Here is a 23,892-nt window from a genome sequence, read left to right as displayed (position 1 = left end):
TAAATTTACTATTTTAAAGACATTTAACTCTTTATTCCACATCCAACGTATTTTGACATATGGTGCTGGGTACTGGATCCAATTTTGCTTCCTCCAAAAGAAGGCCAATTACTGTACTGGTACTTTTTTTTTTTTTTTTTGCTGAGGAAGACTGGCCCGGAGCTAACATCCGTGGCTCATCTACCTCCACTTTATGTGGGACGCTGCCACAGCATGGCTGGACAAGCAGTGCGTCAGTGCATACCCAGGATCCAAACCCGGGCCGCCAGCAGCGGAGTGCACACACGTAACCGCTACTCCATGGGGCCGGCCCCTATACTGGTACTTATTGATAAACTATCCTTGACCCACTGATTTGTAATTACACCCTCATTAAACAATAAATTCCTATAAATACCTGTACTCATATCTAGACTCTTCTGCCCAGTAATATATTTCCTTATGCCCATAGCATACCCTTTGATTATAAGCTTTAAGTTTTAATGCTTAGTGGCAAAAATACAATGGTAGCTAATGTTTGCTGCATGTTACCACGCTAGATGCTTCACAGACATTTAATTCATTATGCTCATTAACTACCCAATAGTGTAGGTATATCATAATTTTCTCTTTTGTTTCTTGGAACAGATTTATTGAGATATAATTCATATACAATTCGTCCATTTAAAACAATACAATTCAATGTTTAGTAAATACACAGACGTGTGTAAAATCATAATTTTAGAACCATGTTATCACTTCAAAAGCAGCCTTTGCCTATCAAATCCCCCATTTCCCTTCTCTCAATTTCTAGGTGAACAGAATCTCCTGTCTCTAAGATTCACATTGTCTAGACACTGCACATAAATAAAATCATACAATCTTTTACCAAAAGCTTCTTTTCACTGAGAATATTTTAAAGGCTCACCGTGTGATAGCATACATGGCTCACATCATCTTGGCTTTTGGAGTTTGTTCACATGAACATGCCACTTTGTCAGCCATTGACCAACAAAAGCTGGGACCAAATGAGCTCCATTTCTCTTGTACAGCAATTATTGAGGATGCTGTCACTAGGAGTGCCAGCAGCAAAATGAGGCCAATCTGCAGGAGTGACCTCAGACACTACCCACAAGGGGCTAGACTCAGGCAATGGTGGCAAATTCTGATAGGGCCCAGAGGTCTTGTCTCCTTTCAGACAATTAGGAAATCATCTAAGGCCAATCTATGACCTTTATACTGTACATAAAAGGTTAAAACTAATCTGCTGATCTTTGGTGGTGTTGCCAGTAATTAAAGACGCAACAGATGGGCTAAATAACAATGTACACACCCAAAAGTGAACCACAACATGACATGTTCCTCCACATACAAACATGTAACACAAACGTGCAGAGAATTCTTGTTCAGGATTTATTGTTAAGCTTTATTTAGATATTCATACAATGCTTTGATGACATCTCAGGAAGTGTCATTAAGCAGCAGCACACCTAATGGCTATACTTGACAAGGCTGCTTGAGCATCCAAACTATGTGAATTTGTATCACTGAAGCTGAAACCATATTGTGCTGATCTGTGTCCACACCCAAGGTTCATATTCAGGATCCCACAGTGAGGGCATCAAGCACAGCCGATTCTCTGGACCAGCTACATACACATGAGTTTTTCTATTTTCACAGCCCACAGATAAAATGACAAACACAAGCAGATCATATCACCAGCAACAGCTGTCAGTTGACTCAGACAAATATCACTGTTTCCCCAGGCTGCGTTGTGGGGTATGGTGTGAAAGAGAGCATCCATTATTCTCACCATCATCCTGTATGGGCTTGAGGTTAAAGGTCCTCCGCAGGTGGTAGAGATGTTGTTCACCCATAAAGGTCATTAAATCAGGGTGTTACACATCATAGGTGTAATCTCACTTTTCTCCCCACTGATCCCATGCTTCAAACTGACGTTTTATCTGAAAGCATCAGGTGTGAGAGGAACAAGGTAATTTTACAAAATTTATGAAGATGTATTTTAACCACCACATTGGCTGGTGTGACTCACTTGAAATGAGTTTGGTGAGCACTGTACACAGTCAAGCATTCGCTGTCTTCACAACGTAAGTCCATGTCAATCCATTAAGAGGATCCAGGTGGTAAGGAGAGAATTAAGTGTGAATTCTGTAGACCCACTTTTAAACAGGCTGCAACATGGAAGGTGTAGCAACTAGACTGCCCTATCACTGGAAAGAAAAACATATTGTGCGCAGGAATGATCAGGGCCTAATAACGAAGGCTGAAAAGTGAGCTATAGAACCACCTAGAAGGCTATGTATCTCGGAAGATCCTAAGATTCACACTCAGGGTAGCACTTCCCGTATTTCCTATATTCAGTTTCACTTGACTGTGAATCACCCCATGTTTATTACAGATGAGAAAGAATCAAATGGAAAATGATGATGACTCTACAACATTTTTTACATTCATCAAGTTTTTCTCCACAGTGAGATCACAAGTGAACATTAGCAGAACAATTTTTCCACACATCTTACATCACTTGGATCTCTCTCCACTGCAAGATCTCTTATATATGAAAGATACATATTTCACTAAAGAACTATGGAAGTGCTTTCCATATTTATTAATAGTATGGCTTCACTGTCAGTCTTTATGTGTTGGTTTGTGAGGATATTCTGATGGCTTTCCCTTGTTCCCTACATTTGGAGAGCATCTCCGTATTGTGGGCCTTTCATGTCTTTGAAGTGAATTGGGACTACTGAGGGCTTTACCACATTCCTTACATCAAGAGGACTTCTCTCCAGGTGAGTTCTTTAATAACACTGAAAGAAGTGGGAAAATTGAAGACTTTTCCACATTCCTTCCATTTTTAAGGTTTCTCTTTAGTTTAAGCTTGTGAATGATAATACAAAGAACTGGTCAATGTTTTCCAACATATTACACTCAATAGGCTTCTATATACTGTGAGTTCTAAAATGTTTATTAAGACGTGAAAAAGTATCAAAGGCTTTTGCACATGTCACTTTTAAAAGGCTTCAATTCAATCTGAGTTTTATGTGGTCAATAAGGCGTGAGGATTGAGTGAAGGCTTTATCCAATTCCTTACATTCATAGGGTTTCTCTCCAGTGTGAGCATGCTTGCAAATGATTCAGTACAAAGAACTGGTAAATCTTTTCCCACATACACTGCACTTAAAAGGGCTTCTCTCCAGTGTGAATTCTAGAATGGCTACTCAGTTTTGAGGAAGTAGCAAAGGCTTTCCCACATGTGTCACATTTAAAAGGCTTCTCTCCACTGTGAGTATTTATGTGGTGAAGAAGGCCTGAGGATTGAGTGAAGGCTTTCCCACATTCTTTACATTCATAGGGTTTCTCTCCTGTGTGAGTTCGCTGGTGACATTTAAGGTACAGAAGACAACTAAAGCCTTTCCCACATTCCTTGCATTTATAGGGTTTCTCTCCAGTGTGAGTACGCTTGTGAATGATTAAGTATGAAGAACTTGTAAATCTTTTTTCACATATATTACACTCAAAAGGCTTCTCTCCACTGTGAGTTCTCAAATGGTACCTGAGATTTGAGGAAGCAGTAAAGGTTTTCCCACATGTGTCACATTTAAAAGGCTTCTCTCCACTGTGAGTATTTATGTGGTGAAGAAGGCTTGAGGATTGAGTGAAGGCTTTCCCACATTCTTTACACTCATAGGGTTTCTCACCACTGTGAGTTCGCTTGTGACATTTAAGACCCACAAGACAACTAAAGCCTTTCCCACACTCCTTGCACTTATAAGGTTTCTCTCCAGTATGAGCACGCTTATGAATGATTAAGTATGAAGAAGTTGTAAATCTTTTTTTACATATATTACACTCAAAAGCCTTCTCTCCACTGTGAGTTCTCAAATGGTAACTTAGATTTGAGGAAGCAGTAAAGGCTTTCCCACATGTGTCACATTTAAAAGGCTTCTTTCCACTGTGCGTTTTTATGTGGTCAACAAGGCCTGAGGATCGACTGAAAGCTTTCCCACATTCCTTACATTCATAGGGTTTCTCTCCAGTGTGAGTTTGCTGGTGACGTTTAAGGTACAGACGACAACTAAAGCCTTTCCCACATTCCTTGCATTTATAAGGTTTCTCTCCAGTGTGAGTACGCTTGTGAATGATTAAGTACAAAGACCTTGTAAATCTTTTTTCACATACATTACATTCAAAAGGCTTCTCTCCACTGTGAGTTCTCAAATGGTAACTGAGCTTTGAGGAAGCAGCAAAGGCTTTCCCACATGTATCACATTTAAAAGGCTTCTGTCCAGTGTGAGTTTTTCTGTGGTTAATAAGGCCTGAGGATTGAGTGAAGGCTTTCCCACATTCCTTACATTCATAGGGTTTCTCTCCAGTGTGAGTCTGCTGGTGACGTTTAAGGTACAGAAAACAACTAAAGCCTTTCCCACATTCCTCGCATTTACAGGGTTTCTCTCCAGTATGAGTACGCTTGTGAATGATTAAGTATGAAGAACTTGTAAATCGTTTTTCACATATACTACACTCAAAAGGCTTCTTTCCAATATGAGTTCTCAAATGGTTAGTAAGTTTTGAGGAAGTAGCAAAGGCTATCCCACATGTATCACATTTCAAAGGATTCTCTCCAGTGTGAGTTTTTGTATGTCCAGTAAGGCCTGAGAATCGAGTGAAGGCTTTCCCGCAGTCCTTACACTCATAGGGTTTCTCTCCATTGTGACTTCCCAAGTAAACACTAAGATGTACAGAACGTTTAAAGCCTTTCCCACATTCTTTACACATAGAGAGTTTTATTCCAGTGTGAATTTGATCATAAGCATTAAGGAATGACGTTCCTTTAAAAGATTTTCCCCATTCCTTACAATCATAAAGACTGTTTCCAGTGTGAGTTTGTGCACACACACCAAGGCTTGTGGAATGAATAGATCTCCCACATTCCTTCCATTCAGAAAGTTTTTCACCATTATGAGTTCTCGTTTGTGCCTGAAAGTAAGACTGATGAACAAAGGCTTTCCCACTGTCACTGAATTCAATGGTTTTCTCCTGCATGCTAGTTTTCCAATACACAACATCTGGAGTCAGGCTGATGGCTTTTCCCCACTGATTAGACCCAGAAAGTTTCTCTCCAGTGGATGTTTTCTTGTGCAGAGCAAGGAAGCATTTTTCATGCTGATTATCCTCATAAGTATTCACTCCATTTTGAGTTCTCCTGTGTGTCTTAATGCATGAACGTTCACTGAAGACTTTCCCACATTGCTCACAATCATAGAGCTCCCAACCATTGTGGATTCTTTCCTATTGATGAATGAAAGAATGAGAATTCAAATATTTCTCAAATTCATTAATTTATCCTACCCATCTCAAAACAGAAACATCATCATGATGATGATTTTTACCATTTCTATTACATTCATACACTTCCTACCATGCTCATTTCTTTCAACTTAAATATGGAATTTTTCTGCCAGAATGATATGCCATAAACTCTAATCTTCAAAGATTCCTGTACAGTTTCATGGAGTTGTTTAGAAACTCAACAGCAAGTTATATAATTGAGAATGAGTCCTTGTGGGAATTCTGAGGCAACAACTTTCAAGCTAGGTTTAAAATATTCCCAAACTCAACATTTTCAGACTACCTCTCCAGAACCACGGCTCTCTCTTGGGTGAATGCCACTCATCCCATCCATCTATCACTTGCACACAGGTTCTATCTGATGAAAATCCCAATCTTTTCTAAATGTGGAAATAAGAAATACGTCTTTTCAAACTTACCATTTCTATCCTATTGGATGCCTTTTCCCAAAAAGTGTCCTGCTGCATTGCTGAGTCTTTGGTTTTAAGTGGAGTTTCCCATTCTAAAACTAAAAAAGAATAAAATATGTAGGAATTTACAGAAAGAAATGTACATTAAAGGAGTTAAAAACAGTAAGGCTCATTTGTATTATTTCTAAGTTAAACATAGTAAATAAAAGGCAAGACAGATGAGAGGAGCTTCGCTATGTCAAAAATTTTGCAATGATAAGGATGTATAGTCAAAAATTCAGCAGTTGATTAAAATGATTCTATGAAAATTAAATATGATAGGAAAAGAGACAATATTATCAGGGAAAGAATGTTGGCAAGTTCTGGACAAACAACAAACACCAAATGATTAACTCAACACAGACACAGAACAGGTTTTTTTCTCAGTTCATAGGAAATTGTAAGTAAATGTAAAGTAAGAATGTATGAGAAGGTGATGATATCCCAAAGCATCAGAGACCAATGACCTCAGCCTTCTAGAGAAAGCATGTCTTAAAGTTTCCTCATTGTCATTCCAAACATACTGAAATTTTCACTGACCAGGGAAGTTCTTCACACTCACTCACCTTCAAAGACTCCTCTCTCTACTGTACTCAACTCTTCTTCTTGTTCCAACCAAGAGATCAGATTGGGTTTGAACAATTGATACTCTGTTCACAGGCAAAGATATATACACAGAAAAGGCCTCTGCACAAGATGACTAATGTTCCCATGAATCAACTCCTATATTTCTACTGAACACAGTAACATTATTTTAAAAGAGATAAAAATGCAAATATGCTCTCTTTCTGTATATCAAAGAATTGGTTGTCTCTGGTCCCTGAAACCCATGTTCAGATATACACATACATTAAAAAGTATTAAGACATTTGTTGAAACAGGAAATAAAGTAAATGCAAAAACACATGTTCATTCTCATGGAGAAATCACTACAACAGTGGTTGTCAAACTGTGTTGTCCATCAGAATCATGTCCACTGTTTTCATTAAAATAGAGATGTCTGGGGATAAGGCTAGAGTTTCATTCACTGTGTCAAAGGTAGAGTCTGAGAATACACATTTCTAAGAGAGCTATGGGGATGGCATTATTCCTAGAACTACAATTTTACAGAAACCACACTAGGTTAAAACCCATTAGTGTCGAGACTTGTATCTCTTAGTTTCCATTATGTGCAGTCACCAATCCTGGAACACGGTAAATACATCATATATATCTGTTCCTTAAGAGGCTACAGGAATGATGGCAGCCTTACCTACTGTGTTCAGGTTCTTGTAGTTCTCCAGCATCACATCTCTGTATAGATTTTTCTGAGGTGGGTCCAGTAAAGTCCACTCCTCTCGGGTGAAGTGCACAGCCACATCAGCAAAGTTAACTGAGTCCTAAACCATCACATACAAGCTGGCTTCAGTAAAGTAACATCTTCGCCAGTGTCCACCAGGAAATGCAGATGGGAGACCCAACAGCAAAAGAGGGTTTCAAGGTCTCTCATCATCTCCCCCAGGGTGCAATGCTCCTGTGTACTCTGCTCTCTGTCTACATTCACTCACGGTTGATATCCTCCAGTTATGGCTTGAAGTGAACCTCTAAAACACAAACTTATCTCACAAGAACTAGACTAAAAGCTTTTCTCATCTTAATTCCCCCTGGCAGCACAGTCCTAAGCAAATTGTAGGCACCTGAAAAAGGCAATCAATGAATAAATTCCGTGAGAAATACCCACTTTCATCTTTGTTACCATGACAGAGCAGGCAGCAAAACAAAGAAATTTGTGATTGCCATCATGAAACAACAGTAGAAGGTAATTATCGCAATACTGAGATTATTTACATGAACCAATGAGAGGCTCCGTGTTGGGTGGGAATTCAAGAGGGACTCAGTCCTTGACTAGCTTGATTTCCTTAAGAAGCCCTGGCAACAGGTGTACCTAGAAAGAAATGTGTCTATCCGATGGGTGTGCTATGTCATTTTGTAGAAGGATACACTTTCAAATTACCTGAGAACAATTTGTCAAACACTCCGTCACCATCCTTTCTGCCTGTATCTTTTCCTCAGGAAGGCAGAAAGGGTCCTTAGAAAGAAGACCTGGGGGAAAGAAAGAAGGCATGAGGACCCAGAGATGACCATAATTCTCACATTCAAAGGCCTGGAAGTCAGTCCATTCTAGCTTGAAATTCTCAAATATCCCTGCAACTCAAGAAATCTCACACAAATACACACTACTGCCATCAAATGTCAGAGGAGTTCTGTCTCATCTGAAGCCACAAAGTGGAATTGTGAGTCACGCTGCCCATGAGAAAAAACATAACTGTTTCATCTTACAGGGAAGGAAACTTAAGCCCTGAGGAACCTGACTCTTCATTTGTTAAGGCAACAAAATTGATGAATATACCAGGAAGCTGACATAGAGAACAGCATTCTCTGGCTCACTTAAGCTTCCCCTACACAAACAACCAGCATGACTGCTCAGGTCCAGACCAAAGGACTCTGTGTTTTGAAGTATGAACCTCAAAGCTACTAAAACAGTATTCTCTATACCAAGAGTATCAGTAACATCAATTGCCATTTACTGAGGACCATCTGCACCAGAGGTCTCACTGGAATCTTATAACTCACTTATATATTTTGAACAACTTCAGTATTGGAAACTAGTCTTTCACCTTTAAATTTTCTGAATACAAATCAAGAATGTATGATAAAAATTTTAGTGTGCAGTAAATTTAGAATGCTTTGAATGTACAAAATAATGTAAACTATCACAATGTTTTTATATTACTTACATGCTTAAGTATTTTCACTATATACATGATCTACAATTCCACTGGACAGCACTGGTCAAGACTGGTACTGCACATATGCAGGGAAGAAAAATGATGCATTTCATTTGGTCAACATTCTTGAGCTTCCCTGATGGATACTGAAGAAGTTTGAAGCTCTGGGCCTCCTTTTAAGTTATTATTCCTGCCTTACACTTTTATTCTCACAGTAAATAATAAAGAATTTATGTCCTGGACTAGGCACTCAGTTGAGAGCACTCATATAAAAAAAATGTCCTAGGCATTAAAGATCCAACACTCTTACTGGAGAATATAGACAATAAAGTAATAACTGACATACCAATTCATAACTGATATGAGAAAACAACAGAGCAGGTGAGAAAATAAAGGGTGTCCTACAGACACACACAGACAGCACATATACTCAACTGGTTCCTGAATAAGAAAATGGAAGGAAATAATGATTACGTCTTCCACATCTGACTCTAAAAGATGAGAAAAAGTACATCAATGGTTTTTCAAAAGAACTCAGAATACATTAAAGTACTGGGAAGGCCCCACAGGTCTTAGTTGGAAACACTCAAATCAACAGGTCTGTGCTGTCACTTTGCCTTGGGAAAGGGGCAGTGCCATATCATACTTTGCCCAACACTTGTCTATTTTATGTGTCTTTTCAGATAACCACCTTTTCATTTTACTTACCAGTTCCATTTCCTAGCCATAAGACTTTTAGATTTATTCATTTCTTCCAGACTTTCTTCATGTTTAATTGTGTAGTATATGAAGGCTAACTTTTTTTTGTTAAAAATCAACAAACTTTAGAGTGATGTCAGTGTCATGGTAGAGTGAGTTGTTCCCTTTGTCCCTTCTCTCTAAATAACCAATAGGACATCCATACCAACAAATGACTCTGCACAGCACACTAAAATGCCTGAGAGATCCACACATCTACACATCTGAAAGTGGGTTGACTGCACTTCTCAGACGTGTAGAACCAGGGAAGCAGCAGTGGCAGCTCCCAAGATAGGAAGTTCCAGGGACTATGGCCACACCTCCAACTAGAGGCGCCAGGAACTGAGGTAACACTTATGAACAGAAACCAGAGGAATTCAGGCAGCTCATGCTCCAGAGGCACCAGGAGTCACTGCAGGCCCACCATCAGAGGCTCCAGAAATTTCAATGATACCTGAAAATGAGCCCCCTCCACCGACCCTGGTGGCAGCACCTTCCGACACTGGTCCGGCCAGCAGCAGGGGCTGCATCCAAGACCCTGCCACCCAGCAGCAGTGGTGTAGCCCATAACCTGAAATTCCAGGATTCCCACCAGCACCTGAGACCAGAGGCTGCAAGAGCCACAGTCGTGCCTGTGACTCAGACCCCAACAGGAATGCACCCAACAATAGTCCTGCCAGCAATGAGTGTTGCATACAATACCCTGGGCCCCAGGTAACAGTGGCAGTGCCAGTGACCTGAGATTCCAGGAACTGCATAAGCACTAGAAACCAGAAAATAAGAAAGCCACAGCAGTGCTCATGACCTACGGAACCCTCCCCTTGTGGCAGTGGCAGTGCCACCTATGACCTTGTACCACTCAGCAGCAGCAGCAAAACTCACAAACCAAGCATCCCCAGAAGCACACTGCCACACCCGCAGATAACTCAGGAGCAACAGTGCAGAGGGCACACACAGCAGCAGTGCATGAGCCCACAGAGAGCCTGCAAGCAACAGCAACAACAGGGTGCATGAGCCCCATGCCTTCCAGCTTTAGAAGTGCCCGCAACTTCAGCCCCCCCACCCATAGCAGTGGTGCCTGCAGGCACCCGGATGTCACAGAGATTCCCATGACCCTGGCCCTCACCGCACTCTCCCCAATACCCCCACCACAATGGTGGAACCCATGACCTAGGCAACCCCAGAGGCAGCAGAGGTGCTTGCACCCTGGTGATCTTGGGCGTGACACCCACAACTGCAGCAGTATTGTAAGCAGCAAGGTACCAGCAACCTCAGAGGCACAAGGAGCACAAGGAGGACAGTGACAACTCCTCTGATAAGACAGTGGAGGTGGAAAGCTCAGGCTCTCAAACACAACCAGAAGTAGCTCAGAATCAAAATAAGCAAAGCCTTACCCAAGTAATAAAGGTGTTTGCCACCGCATGATTTCACTCACATGTGGAATATAAACCAACACACAAAGAGAACTGTTTGGTGGTTACCAGGGGCAAAGGGGTTGGGGGCGGGGGCACAAGGGGTAAAGGGAGGCATGTATATGATGACGGACAAATAATAACGTACAACTAAAATTTCAGTATGTTATAAACTATTAAGACATCAATTAAAAAAAAAAAGGAAGAAAGGTGTTTGCTACCCAAATGCAGCAGCAGAGGAACAACTCATGAAGCACTGTGAAAAACTACAGACACTCAATACCATAAAAAGAAAATGAGGGCCGGCCCAGTGGCTTAGCGGTTAAGTGTGCGTGCTCCGCTACTGGCAGCCCAGGTTCGGATCCCGGGCGCAGCACCGCTTCTCCGGCCATGCTGAGGCCATGTCCCACATACAGCAACTAGAAGAATGTGCATCTATGACACACAACTATCTACTGGGGCTTTGGGGCAAAAAAGGAGGAGGACTGGCAATAGATGTTAGCTCAGAGCCGGCCTTCCTCAGCAAAAAGAGGAGGATTGGCATGAATGTTACCTCAGGGCTGATCTTCCTCACACACACACACACAAAAAGAAAACGACATTTCTCTAGAAATCAAACTTGTAGTCACAAAAGACCGTGAACTAACTGACATAAAGTTCAAAATACCTATCATGAATACACTCAACAGGTTACAAAAATACTCAGAAAGACAGTTCACTGGGCACAGGAATAAAATTAATTAACAAAATTAATCAACTTCACCAAAGAGACTGAAACTCTAAAAAAAAAAAAAAACAAACTCAGAAATTTTGCATCTGAAGAACACAACAAACAAGATTAAGAATAAAGTAGAAAGCATTGGAAATGGAGCAGACGATATGGAAGAGAGAATTACTGAGCTCAAAGATAGAAATCTAGGAAAGTTTCAGATGGAAGAGGAAAGAGAACTAAGACTTTTTAAATATGGAGCAATTGTATGAGAAATATTTGACTCAACTGGGAAAAGCAAAATAAGAATAATGGGTATCCCAAAAGGAGAAGAGAGGGAGAAAGGAGTAGATAGCTTATTTAAAGAGAAAAGAGCTGAGAACTTCCCAAACCCGGGGAAGGAACTGGATATACAAAGACAGGAAGCTAAGAAAACACTTAATTGTCTCAATACAAAAAGACCTCCTCCAAGACACATTATATTAAAAGCATCAAAAGTCGGGCTGGCCCTGTGGCTTAGCGGTTAAGTGCGCGCGCTCCGCTACTGGCGGCCCGGGTTCAGATCCTGGGCGCGCATCAATGCACCGCTTCTCCGCCATGCTGAGGCCACGTCCCACATACAGCAACTAGAAGGATGTGCAACTATGACATGCAACTATCTACTGGGGCTTTGGGGGAAAAAAAAGGAGGAGCATTGGCAATAGATGTTAGCTCAGAGCCGGTCTTCCTCAGCAAAAAGAGGAGGATTAGCATGGATGTTAGCTCAGGGCTGATCTTCCTCAAAAAAAAAAAAAAAAAGTACCAAAAGTCAATGACAAAGAAAGAATATTAAGGGAGGCCATAGAAAAGAAAATAATTTAGGAAGCCCCATTAGGTCATCAGTGGATTTCTCAGCAGAAACTCTACAGGCTAAGAAAGAGTGAAATGACATGTTCAAAATATTCAAAGACACACACTGTCAGCCAAGAATACTCTCTCCAGCAAGGTTGTCCTTCACATATGAAAGAAAAATAATGGCTATCCCAGACAGACAAAAGCTGAGGGAGTTTGCCACTAGACTTGCCTTAAAAAAATGTTGAAAAATGCCCTCCTTCCTGAACAAAAAGACAGAGGTATCCAAAGCTTTGAGCAAGGTGATAAATACACAGAATAGACACACATAAAAAGTTCACATAGTTAAAACATCCGTATTACCTAAACCAATCTACAGATTCAATGTAAATCCCAATCAGAATCCCAATGACATTCTTCATGGAAATAGAACAAAGAATGCTAAAATTTACATGAAACAAGAAAAGCCGACAAACAGCCAAAGCAATCCTGAGAAAAAGGAACAAAGTTGGAGGTATCACATGCCCTGAATTCAAAATATACTACAAAGCTATAGTAATCAAACCAGCATGGTACTGGCAAAAAACCAGACACACAGATCAATGGAATAGAAGTGAGAGCCCTAAAATAAAACCACACATCTATGGACAGCTAATCCTCAACAAAGGAGCAAAGAACATACAACAGAGAAAGGAAAGTCTCTTCAATAAATGATGTGGGGAAAACTGGAGAGCCACACAAAAAAAGAATGAAAGTAGACCATTATCTTACACCATACACAAAAATTAACTCAAAGTAGATCAAAAAATTGAATTGTAAGACCTGAAACCATAAAACTCCTAAAAGAAAACATAGGGAGTAAGCTCTTTGACATACAAAGGAATTACTTTGAATATCATATCTCCTCAGGCAAGGGAATCAAAAGAAAAAATAAACAAGTGGGATGACACCAGACTAAAAAAACTCTGCATGGCAAAAGAAACCATCCACAAAATGAAAAGACAACCTACCACTTGGGAGAAGATATTTGCAAATCATATATCTGATAAGGGGTTAATATTCAACATACACAAAGAACTCATACAAGTAAACAAGATAAAAACAAACATCCAATTGAAAAGCAGGAAGAGGATATGAACACATATTTTTCCACAGATATCCAGATGGCCAACAGGCACATGAAAAGATGTTCAACATCACTAATTATTAGGGAAATGTAAATCAAAACTATAATGACATTATCACCCCACGTCCATCAGAATGGGTATAGTTAACAAATAAGTGTTGGAGAGAATGTAGAGAAAAGGAAACCCTCATACATTGCTGGAGGGATTGCAAACTGGTGCAGCCACCATGGAAAACAGTATGGAGATTTCTCAAAAAAGTAAAAACAGAAATACCATATGATCCAGCTATTCCACTACTGGGTATTTATCCAAACATAAAATCACTAATTCAAAAACATACATGCACACCTATATTCATCACAGCATTATTCCAACAGCCACAGCTTGGAAGCAACCCAACTGCCCATCAACTGATGAATGGATAAAGAAGATGTGTTATATATACAATGGAATATTTCTCAGCCATAAAAAAAGACAAAATCTTGCCATTTGCGACTAGGTGGATGGACCTAGGTGGAGGGTATCATGCTAAGTGAAATGAGTCAGATGGAAAGACAATCACCGTATGACTTCATTTTTTTTTCCTTTTTTTTTGTGAGGAAGACTGGCCCTGAGCTAACATCCATGCCAATCTTCTTTTTTTGCTGAGGAAGACTGGCCCTGAGCTAACATCCATGACCATCTTCCTCCATTTTATGTGGGATGCCGCCACAGCATGGCCTGACAAGCAGTGCGTTGGTGCACGCCAGGGATCCAAACCCAGGCCGCCAGCAGCAGAACGTGCGCACATAACCGCTACGCCATGGGGCCAGCCCCACTTTTTTTTTTTTTGAGGAAGATCAGCCCTGAGCTAACATCCATGCCAATCCTCCTCCTCTTTTTTGCTGAGGAAGACTGGCCCTGAGCTAACATCCATGCCCATCTTCCTCCACGTTATGTGGGATGCCACCACAGCATGGCCTGACAAGCGGTGCATCGGTGCGTGCCTGGGATCTGAACCCGGGCCGCCAGCAGCAGAGCGTGTGCACTTAAACGCTGCACCACGGGGCCGGCCCAAGACAATGACCGTATGACTTCACTTACATGCGGAAGATAATCAAACAAATACACTTGGAGAACAGACTGGTGGTTACTAGAGGGAAAGGGGGTGGGGAAGGCAAAAGGAGTAAGGGGCCCATGTGTAAGGTGATGGATGACAACTAGACTTTTGGTGGTGAACACAATGCAGTCTGTACAAAATTGGAAATATGATGTAAAATTGAAATGGATACATTATAAACCAATGTGACCTCAATTAAAAAAAAATAATAACTTTCATAAATCAAAGAGCAGACGGCGAAATGCTGATCTACAAAATGATTTTTGCCTGGTCTCAACCACTGAAAGTTCCACAATTCATTATCTTTGAACCAATATCACCCTCACAATCCCACAGTCCTTATTCTACAGTTCAGAAGACTAAAACTCAGAAACACACATGGTTACAAAACCATGTGTGTAGCCTCACAGTACAACTGTCCTTACTACCAGAGGTCGCAAACTGGGGGTCCTTGTGCTACATAGAAGCACCAACGTGTTTAGTCAGTAAGTGCCTACACAGAATGTTTCAACTTTCATTTCCTAATTGAGATATAATTAACGGACACTTAAATACACAGAGCTTAAGCAGTTCCTGGATGAGTTTGACAGTTGCATACACTTGTAAAAACCAGCCAAAACAAGATACACAACATAGTTACCTCCCTAAAAAGCCTTCTTGCTCTTTCCACTCCCTTGCTCCCACAAGCAATTTCTGAGTTCAATCAGTTACTAGACACGCTATTCTGTATAGGTACATTAGACAATTCACATAGCATTTCCACAGTACGTCGCAAATTATTTTTTTTCTATTCTTTAGTTTAACAATATGGGCAAAGGGGCCAGCCCCATGGTGTAGCGGTTAGGTGCGCACGCTCTGCTACTGGCGGCCCAGGTTTGGATCCCGGGCGTGCACCCACACACCGCTTGTCAGGCCACACTGTGGCGGTGTCCCAAATAAAGTGGAGGAAGACGGGCACGATGTTAGCTCAGGGCCAGTCTTCCTCAGCAAAAAGAGGAGGATTGGCATGGATGATAGCTCAGGGCTCATCTTCCTCTCACTCTCACACACACACACACACACACACACACACACACACACACACACACTCTAAATAAATAAATAAATATTTAAAAAAAAAAAGACAAAAAAGAAACGATATGGGCAAAATACATTAAAACTTCCCACTAGAATTCTTGGTTTGTCTATTTCTTCTTCTGATTGTCAATAGAGTTTTATATATTTGCAACAATTATTGAGTGGGTATACATTTTTTTTAAAGATTTTATTTATTCCCCCCCCCAAAGCCCCAGTAGATAGTTGTATGTCATAGCTGCATATTCTTCTAGTTGCTGTATGTGGGACGCGGCCTCAGCATGGCCGGAGAAGCAGTGCGTCAGTGCACGCCCAGGATCCACCCCCGGGCCACCAGCAGCGGAACGCACGCACTTAACCGCAAAGCCATGGGGCCGGCCCATGGATATACATTTAAATTTTTGGAGAAACACTTTTTTTTTGGTAAGGAAGACTCACCCTGAGATAACATTCCTAGCCAGTCTTCCTCTATTTTGTATGTGGGTCACTGCCATAGCATGACTGACAAGTAGTGCAGGTCCATGCCCAGGATCTGGGCCAGCAAACCCAGGCCGCTGGACCAAAGCGCCACCGAACTTAACCACTATGCCATGGGGCCGGCCCTGAAACACAACCTTTTATCACAATGACCTCTGTAGCTGTACTACTGCTTTTGGACACTGCTGTCTGACATCAGGATCAGCTTGTTTTGAAGAGGTTGTTTTGCATTTCATGGGCAGCCTTATGTCTGGTTGCCAACATTTGCCAGTACAAAGAGTGGCACAGAGCCTGGCTCACTGAAGGCACCACTGGTTGGTGATCAACAGACAACACAGATCCTTCACACCACTCTTCATGTGTTCCTAGATTATAGCTAAATAATGTTCATAACACAATATACCCCACTTTTCAGAAATATATTTAATTGCTCTAAGACTGTAAAGGTGGGAGGAACACTGTCTTCTTCTGTGCCCTCATCCACCAGCCTTGGCTTCTCTGCACACCCGTCAGTTGTTTCCCATGGCCTCCTTATATGGATACTTAGTGCTCGAGGTCTTGCAAGGACAGTGTCACCCAATTCCCTCTCCCGGTCTACCCACCAGCCAAGACTTGTCTGCATCCAGAGGATTGCTTACTGCCTGCCCAGGGACTGCTGACCAGCTCTGGTCCTGGCAACCTAGGGAACTGCTTCACCATCCAATGGGCTGCCTGATACCTTCTCCAACAAGGTCTTAAGTCCAGCCTTGGGGAGAGGGCACCCCTACAAGTTTGGCTTTCCTTAGGGACTCTACATCAACTCTAGGATATCTGTTACAATTCTCCTTACATCTTTACGTTATACTTGTTTAAATTGAAGTGTGACTTCTGTCTTCTGATTTCACGCAGACTCACAAACAATTGAGAAGAACAAGGACCCCTGGGGACAAACGAGTAAAGAGAAGATTTGGAGACACGTTTAGTCGAGCTTTTATACCTGAGCAATGAGCTGAGCTCCTTGCCAAGAGGAAAGGCATTCACAGAATCTACACATCCTCACCAACTTCATCCTCAGAACCCTCATGAACTGTCTCACTATGGCACAGCTAGCTCATTGGGACACCCAGGTGGCAAACAGAGAGGGTAACATGCATATTACCAAGACACATGGAGCCTTCAGTGCTTTCTGGCAACCTGCATTGTCACGGGAGTCTTCTTGTCCTTTACCGGTGGAGTGATTCTAGCCCCTTAAATGCATCAATGTCTATAAATGTCAAACAGGATGGGTTACTCCGGATGTTCCACCAGGGAATCAAAGGCCTAATCTGGGTAGGAGAAGGAACCTCCAGGTGGACAAAACCACTATATGTTTATTAACATAAACACGTCCTAAGACTGATAATAACGTTAAGTGAATTACTGATTCTGATTAATTCCTTGAATGAATTTGCTATTCGTAAAATTAAAACACTTTCATACTTTCTCCTATTTTCTCTTGGTTCACATCCTTTGAACAGATGTCACTTATTTTTCCTGTTAGGTATACACGGAAGATTAGAATCCTCCTTCAGCATTTTCCCCAACCAAATAAAAGGTCTCTACTGTCAAATCTGGGAGTAACCCTTGATGCTCTCCCCTCTCACCCTAGAAATGTAATCAACCAAATACAGAACCCTTTCCCCATCTCCTACTCCCACCCCTTCCAACTAGGCTAACTCCTATGCCTTTTCCATTTATGACTTAAATATTTATCAACTCTCTTACCTTCACCTACTCAAATATAGTGACAAAGAAAATAATACTGTCTCTACTTTAGTTCCAGAACCCTAATCAATCTGTAACCTTACATTTATTTTCTTGGAGAGATGTTTGCCTCCTCCAATAGTTTACAAGTTTCCTAATAACAGCCCTGGGGTGAATTTTTTCACTAAGGACTAATCAAGCATTCAAACATTCATTAAGTGAGGGTACAATCTCCAGTAAATGAAAACGTCAAGTTTCAAAATGTCTGGCTTCTTTCACTTGTATGTTCTACAAAACTCTCAAGTCATTTCCTTTATTTTCTTTTTCATAACAATCATCCACATCTAGGTTCCATGATCATGTTTTAAAACTTATTCATCATAAAATTCTATCTTGATTCCACGCCTTCACGCTCATGTTTCCTGAAGTCCATTCCCAAAGCAGGAGTTAGTGGGTTCTATTTAAGTTGTAAATGGATTCAAGTCACTCTCCTGCTAAAACATCTCAGAAGTTCCCATGCCTTAGAATATTGTCCAGAGCACCTCACTCCCCTGGTCCTGTCCCTGCTCTCCACTCTATCTCCCTCCACTCTGTCTGTTCTGCTTCTGCCAACACTCTTTCCTCCGGTTAAGAAATACACCAAGGTCTCAACTATGCTGGATTTTGCTCATCTAGTTCCCTTCACCTGAAATGTTCTCACCCACTTTACAAATCCTCACAACAGCTCAAAGACCTGACCAGGTCAATCCCACTCAGGCTTTGCTTCACAACTTAAATATCAACCCCTCCCGATACATATCACCACCTCATATTAAGCCATTCTGACGCCCATATCACAAACCTGCCACTATTCATTTAAGATCTGTACTCCCAAACAGACTGGAAGCCCCACAGGGGCAGTACTATGTCCATTTTGATGGCCTCTGTTTCCCTGTCCCTGCACTGTTCCTAGCTCATTAAATGAATTCAATGACCATTTGCGGATTCTCAGGCAACTGCCATTCCCCACAAAAATGTCATGGTATTGTACACACAAATAACAGAACCAAAAAAATAGAATTACAACATAAAATCAAAGAAGACTCACACAAAATGTCCACACACAATATAATATAAACTCAAACACGGTATGTTTGAAAAAGTATTTGTGCATTTTTACTCAGAATGACAGTGGATGGGATATTCTTTTTGAAAACAAGTGCTTTTTCAGTTAAAATTAAAAATTGTTCCTTATGTTTCTCCATAATTTTTAGATATGTTTTTAAAAAGTTGATTCAGGGGCCGGCCCAGTGGCACAGTGGTCAAGTGCGCGCTCCGCTTCAGCTGCCCGGGGTTCGCCGGTTCAGATCCCGGGCGCGCACCAATGCACCGCTTGTCAAGCCATGCTGTGGCAAAGTCCCATATAAAGTGGAGGAAGATGGGCACGGATGTTAGCCCAGGGCCAGTCTTCCTCAGCAAAAAGAGGATTGGCAGATGTTAGCCCAGGGCCAATCCTCCTCAGCAAAAAAGAAGAGGATTGGCATCGGATGTTAGCTCAGGGCTAGTCTTCCTCACCAAAAAAAAAAAAAAAGTTGATTCAGAAACTTCGAATGGGACAAGACCTATGGAAGGAAACTTATAATACCCAGCAAAAGGAAATCTACATTTGCATTTGACTAGAAAACCAACGTGAGAAACTTATCCTGAAAATATACCCACACAAACAGAAGTTTACTCACTGTAGGTGATTAACAGGTGCTAAAACAATTGTTAGGAAGCTTGCTGGGAACAACATATTCTGAGTATCAAAATATCACCCCATACAGGACTTTTTTATTCACAAGGAAAAGCCTACCTTTAAAACAGAGTGCTCTGGTGATCACTACCGTAAGCAAGTAATCAAAGTGGGCATCACTAACTGAGGGATGGCATACATTTCCATCTTCCTGATGGAATGCAATTTGATGCACACATCACCTACAACATTTTTTTAAATGATCTTTTGAAGCCTCTACACCAGGAGTTGGCACTTTGGTCACAGGCCTATTGGTGTAAATAAAACTTTGTTGGAACACAGCTATGCCCATTTGCTTACTTAGGTCTGTGTCTGCTTGCCCACTACAAAGGCAGAGCTGAGTAATTCTGACACCTTATGGCCTGCAAAGCATCAAGTACTTACTGTCTGGACCTTTCAGACAAGATGTTTGCCAACCTCTGCTCCAGACCCAATCACCAGTTGGCAAGAAACAGAGGAAATATTTAAACACACTGTGAAAATAAAATCAGAAACATCACACTATGTGACTTTCCAAAAGAACACTTGTGTCTTTTCTAAAAGTCGACATAATGGGACAAACAATGTCAACTGATCTATTACTAAAAAGAATAAAAGTGGGGCCAGCCCTGTGGCTTAGTGGTTAAGTGCGCGTGCTCTGCTGCTGGTGGCCCGGGTTCGGATTCCGGGCGCGCATGGACGCACCGCTTCTCCGGCCATGCTGGGGCCACGTCCCACGTACAGCAACTAGAAGAATGTGCATCTATGACATACAACTATCTACTGAGGTTTTGGGGGAAAAAATAAATTAAAAAAAAAAAAAAAAAGAATAAAAGAAATTAAAAAGTGCCATATATAAATCTTGATAGGGTCCTAGACACAAAAACGTTTTTTGAAACAAAGTGGATAAGTTTAGTTTTTACACAGAGTAGATATGACACCATTACTTCTATTTTTTCATTTTTTTTTTTTTTGCGAGGAAGATCAGCCCTGAGCTAACATCTGCGAATGCTCCTCTTTTTGCTGAGGAAGACTGGCCCTGGGCTAACATCCATGCCCATCTTCCTCTACTTTATATGGGACGCCACCACACATGGCTTGACAAGCGGTGGGTCGGTGCGGGCCCACGGTTCCGAGGGTTCCAACCGTCAAACCCCGGGCCACAGCAGCAGAGCACGCGCACTTAACCGCTTGCGCCACCGGGCCAGCCCTAGACATCATTACTTTTAATTCTCTTGGGTGGAATAACAGTATTGTGGTTTTAGAAGGACAATGTCCTTGTGTTTAGGAGTCACATTACCAAGTCTTTAAAGATCAAGTACCATGAATGCAATTTATTTTTAACTAACTTACCCTCAAATAGTTCACCATAAAATGTTTTTATTTATCTATGGAGAGTAAACTTGCAAAATCCTACAAATGGGTGAATCTACTACAAAAAACAATCATTGTACCAGATGTTCACATTTTCTGTAGATTTAACATTTTACGAGGGGCCGGGTTGGCGGCGTGGCAGTTAAGCGCTCGCAGTAGGCGGCCCAGCATTCGCAGGTTCGGATCCCAGGCGCGCACCCACGTACTGCTTCTCAAGCCATGCTGTGGTGGCGTCCCATATAAAGCAGAAGCAGATGGGCACGGATGTTAGCCCAGGGCCAGTCTTCCTCAGCAAAAAGAGGAGGATTAGCGAAAGATGTCAGCTCAGGGCTAATCTTCCTCACACACAAAAAAATTTTACAAAAGAAAAATACAGAAAAAAAAAACAGTGCAAATTCCTGTTAATGGAAAACTCATTTATTCTAGAACTAGTGTCACAAAGTCCCCATCTTTTTCTCCTGGAGGCCCGTTTTGAAGTCCTGTGGGGATGCACGGGTCTAGGAAATTCAGGTAACAAGATAGCTGAGTATTCTTGCTTTTCTTTGGGAGAAAGACTTCTGGTCCACATACGTTTATATTTATATACAGAAATATGCAAACCCCTGACATCTGTGAAATGTGAAACAACGGAGTCACTCACGTCTAAGGGCTTTAAAATGGCGCTGGGAAGCCATTAAGGAAACGGGTGTCACGCGAGGCCTCGTGGAGCAGAACAGGAACTCTGAACTGAGGACCCTGGAGAAACCTGCAGCCCCCCCCAGTGACGGACTTCTGCCTCCCACCAGCTGCCTCAGCGATGAACTACGTTTAGCCAAGAGGAGCTTCCCGCCGCCAACGCCAATTAACATTCTGTGTAACGCAAACCCCCTTCTTTAAAAGCCCCTTTTCCTCCCTAGCGGACACTATGGGGGTTTCTACCTGAATCTCTGCTCCCGGAATTGCAGTTCCACGAGCCCCAAATAAACGCCTCTCTGCCTCTCATACTGGCCCTTTACTTTTAGGTTTACACACCTGAGAAACTATCTTCCCTTTCGCCTTTATGTAACGTTCAAAAATAAAGAACAAGCAAAGACAAAGGCAGATTCTCAGAAGCCACATTCGTTTGCACAGGAAAAGCAGAAGAGGCCCCTGAGCCAACTTTCCCCCGGACTCACGGGAACACGACGGGGTCGCCAGGGCCGTGAGAACCGGAGCGCGCGGGGCCTGAGCAACGCGACTCGAGCAGCGGAAATTCTTCTCCTTCCGGAGAAAAGTCCCGAGGTTACTTCGGAGGCTTCTGAACAGGGGAGCCCAGGGGATGAAAACCCCCCGCACACGCGCCCTTCCCGCCCCGGCTCCGCGCGGCACAGCGGCCGGGCGGACGCGAGCGGAGGGGCCCGGCCTCTCTAAGGAGGCCCCTCGGGGTCCCGGCGACACCTGTCCTTTAGCGTCCTCCTGCCTCCCAGGGCGCTCCCTGCACGCGGGCCTCACGAGGAACGGGGTCACCGCAACAGGACCGACGCGACAGCTCCACGAGGCGCGAGGTCACGAGACAAAAAGGCCGCGCGAATCGGTGACGCCACTTCCGCTTCCTGCCTCCGGAGGTAAAGGGCGGGGCTCCAGGGCTCGGGCTGCCAATCACGTCCGACCGTTTCAGGCAGAGAAATTGCAGTTCTCTCCACGTGGGTGCGGATGCCCCTGGGGTCTGCTCCGCGCGGGGGCGGGGGACGGAAACCGGCCCTGTCGACCAGGTTGTGGATGGAAGCAGGTCAGTGGGCGGGGCTACGGGCGGAGGGCGGGGTCCATGCCCGGAGGCGGGGTTGGAGGACCAGGCCCGGCGCCAGGTTTAGACGTCGGCAGGCAGAGGCTGGCGGCGGGGCCTCAGGTCGCCCGGTGCTCGTCAAAAGCCTTTCTGCCGTCCTCTCCAAGTTCCTAGAGCCCTGACAATGATTCTCCCGTAATAATATGGCTGCCAGTCCCTGACATGGTCTATCTCCACCATTCAGCCAATTCCGAATTTAACCTTTATTCCCCTTATTTCCTTTTATTTATGTTGGACACTGCGATAAACTGTAATCATTGATTCCTTTGCGTTTTCAGTGTAATGACATTTTTCTGTAAGTTTTATGTTTTTCTTCTTCAAATATGTATTTCCGTTTTTTATTTTTCCTATCTTACCGCGGTCTGTGGCCTCCCATACTAAATTGTGAAATAGCACTGATACCAGGCTTTCTTAACTCAGGAATGGTTCTCAAGTTTCTCCAGTAATCGTAAATTCGGTTGTAGGGTTCACTGGGTGGCCTTTGTGGACATAACAGAGATCTTTTAAAATCCTAATTTACTAGCACATTTTACCAAGAATTGTTCCTGTGCATTATTAAATGTGTTTTATGCATCTCTTGAATTGATAGCTATTTTGCTACGTCAATGTTGCATGTGTTGCTGTACAAAATACTTGATTTTTATGTAGCCATGAAAGTCTTTTTCAAAAAATAATTTCTGGGTTTACTGCCTGCCCTCAAAAATTCTCTTCAAATTCTAGATTACACACAGATTTCCTAATTTTCCTCTAAAAGTTTTTATTTTTAATGGCATTTTAATCTTTAATCCTCAAAGAGTGTATTTTGGCATGTGGTGTGCAGTAGTGGATGCAATTTTTTTTTCCTGCGGTAAGATGGTCAATTGTTATGGTATCGTTTATGATAAACTATCCTTGATCTACTGATCTGAAATTCCAGATTAAACAGTAAATTCCTATATATACCTGTATCAGTTTCTAGACTCTCCTGTGCCAGTAATATTTACTTATGCCTGTTACCGCCCAACGTGGGGCCAGTATCAAGTCCCCCCCTTTGCTGTTTAGCCCCTCAATCTTGAGGGATGTCCTGTTGTTTCATCTTATTGAACGAGTCTCTTAGTAAGACAGTGATGCAGGTGGGCTCCCAAATTTAGGCTTACATTGCGGAAGCAAGCAACCAGGTAATTAATAAGACAAAAAGAAAAACAAAGTTAATGGTGGGAGCAAATTATA

The 23,892-nt window shown here is 42.4% G+C and overlaps 2 protein-coding genes across 4 annotated transcripts in view; both read right to left on the bottom strand.

Moving 5' to 3' along the window:
- Positions 1-22,397, bottom strand: part of LOC101401550 (uncharacterized) — an 82,093-nt gene extending 59,696 nt beyond the window's left edge. Inside the window, exon 1 of the mRNA XM_087425508.1 lies at positions 22,299-22,397. The gene's annotated coding sequence lies outside the window, so the exon portion shown is untranslated. The remainder of the gene's footprint in view (positions 1-22,298) is intronic.
- On the bottom strand, positions 591-22,290 carry LOC101401804 (uncharacterized). 3 transcript variants are annotated; one of them, XM_087425499.1, is made up of 5 exons: positions 22,037-22,290; positions 7,792-7,880; positions 7,051-7,177; positions 5,769-5,857; positions 591-5,289 (listed from the first exon to the last, which is right to left on the bottom strand). In XM_087425499.1, exons 2-5 carry the CDS (start codon positions 7,822-7,824, stop codon positions 3,178-3,180), a joined length of 2,361 nt encoding a protein of 786 aa, XP_087281625.1. In that variant the 5' UTR covers positions 7,825-7,880; positions 22,037-22,290; the 3' UTR covers positions 591-3,177. The 3 variants fall into 3 exon arrangements, with proteins under 3 accessions (XP_087281625.1, XP_087281627.1, XP_087281626.1); XM_087425501.1 differs by lacking the exons at positions 7,051-7,177; positions 22,037-22,290 and having other exon boundaries at positions 7,792-7,838; XM_087425500.1 differs by lacking the exons at positions 7,051-7,177; positions 7,792-7,880; positions 22,037-22,290 and adding an exon at positions 6,365-7,044.
- Positions 22,398-23,892: the final 1,495 nt, after the last annotated feature.

The sequence above is a fragment of the Ceratotherium simum genome, chromosome 39 (assembly GCF_057802395.1).
Source record: "Ceratotherium simum simum isolate JZ-2026a chromosome 39, ASM5780239v1, whole genome shotgun sequence".
NCBI classification, from domain to species: domain Eukaryota; kingdom Metazoa; phylum Chordata; class Mammalia; order Perissodactyla; family Rhinocerotidae; genus Ceratotherium; species Ceratotherium simum.
The sequence above is the reverse complement of the archived record's forward strand: the minus strand, read 5'-3'. Positions and strand labels throughout refer to the sequence as shown.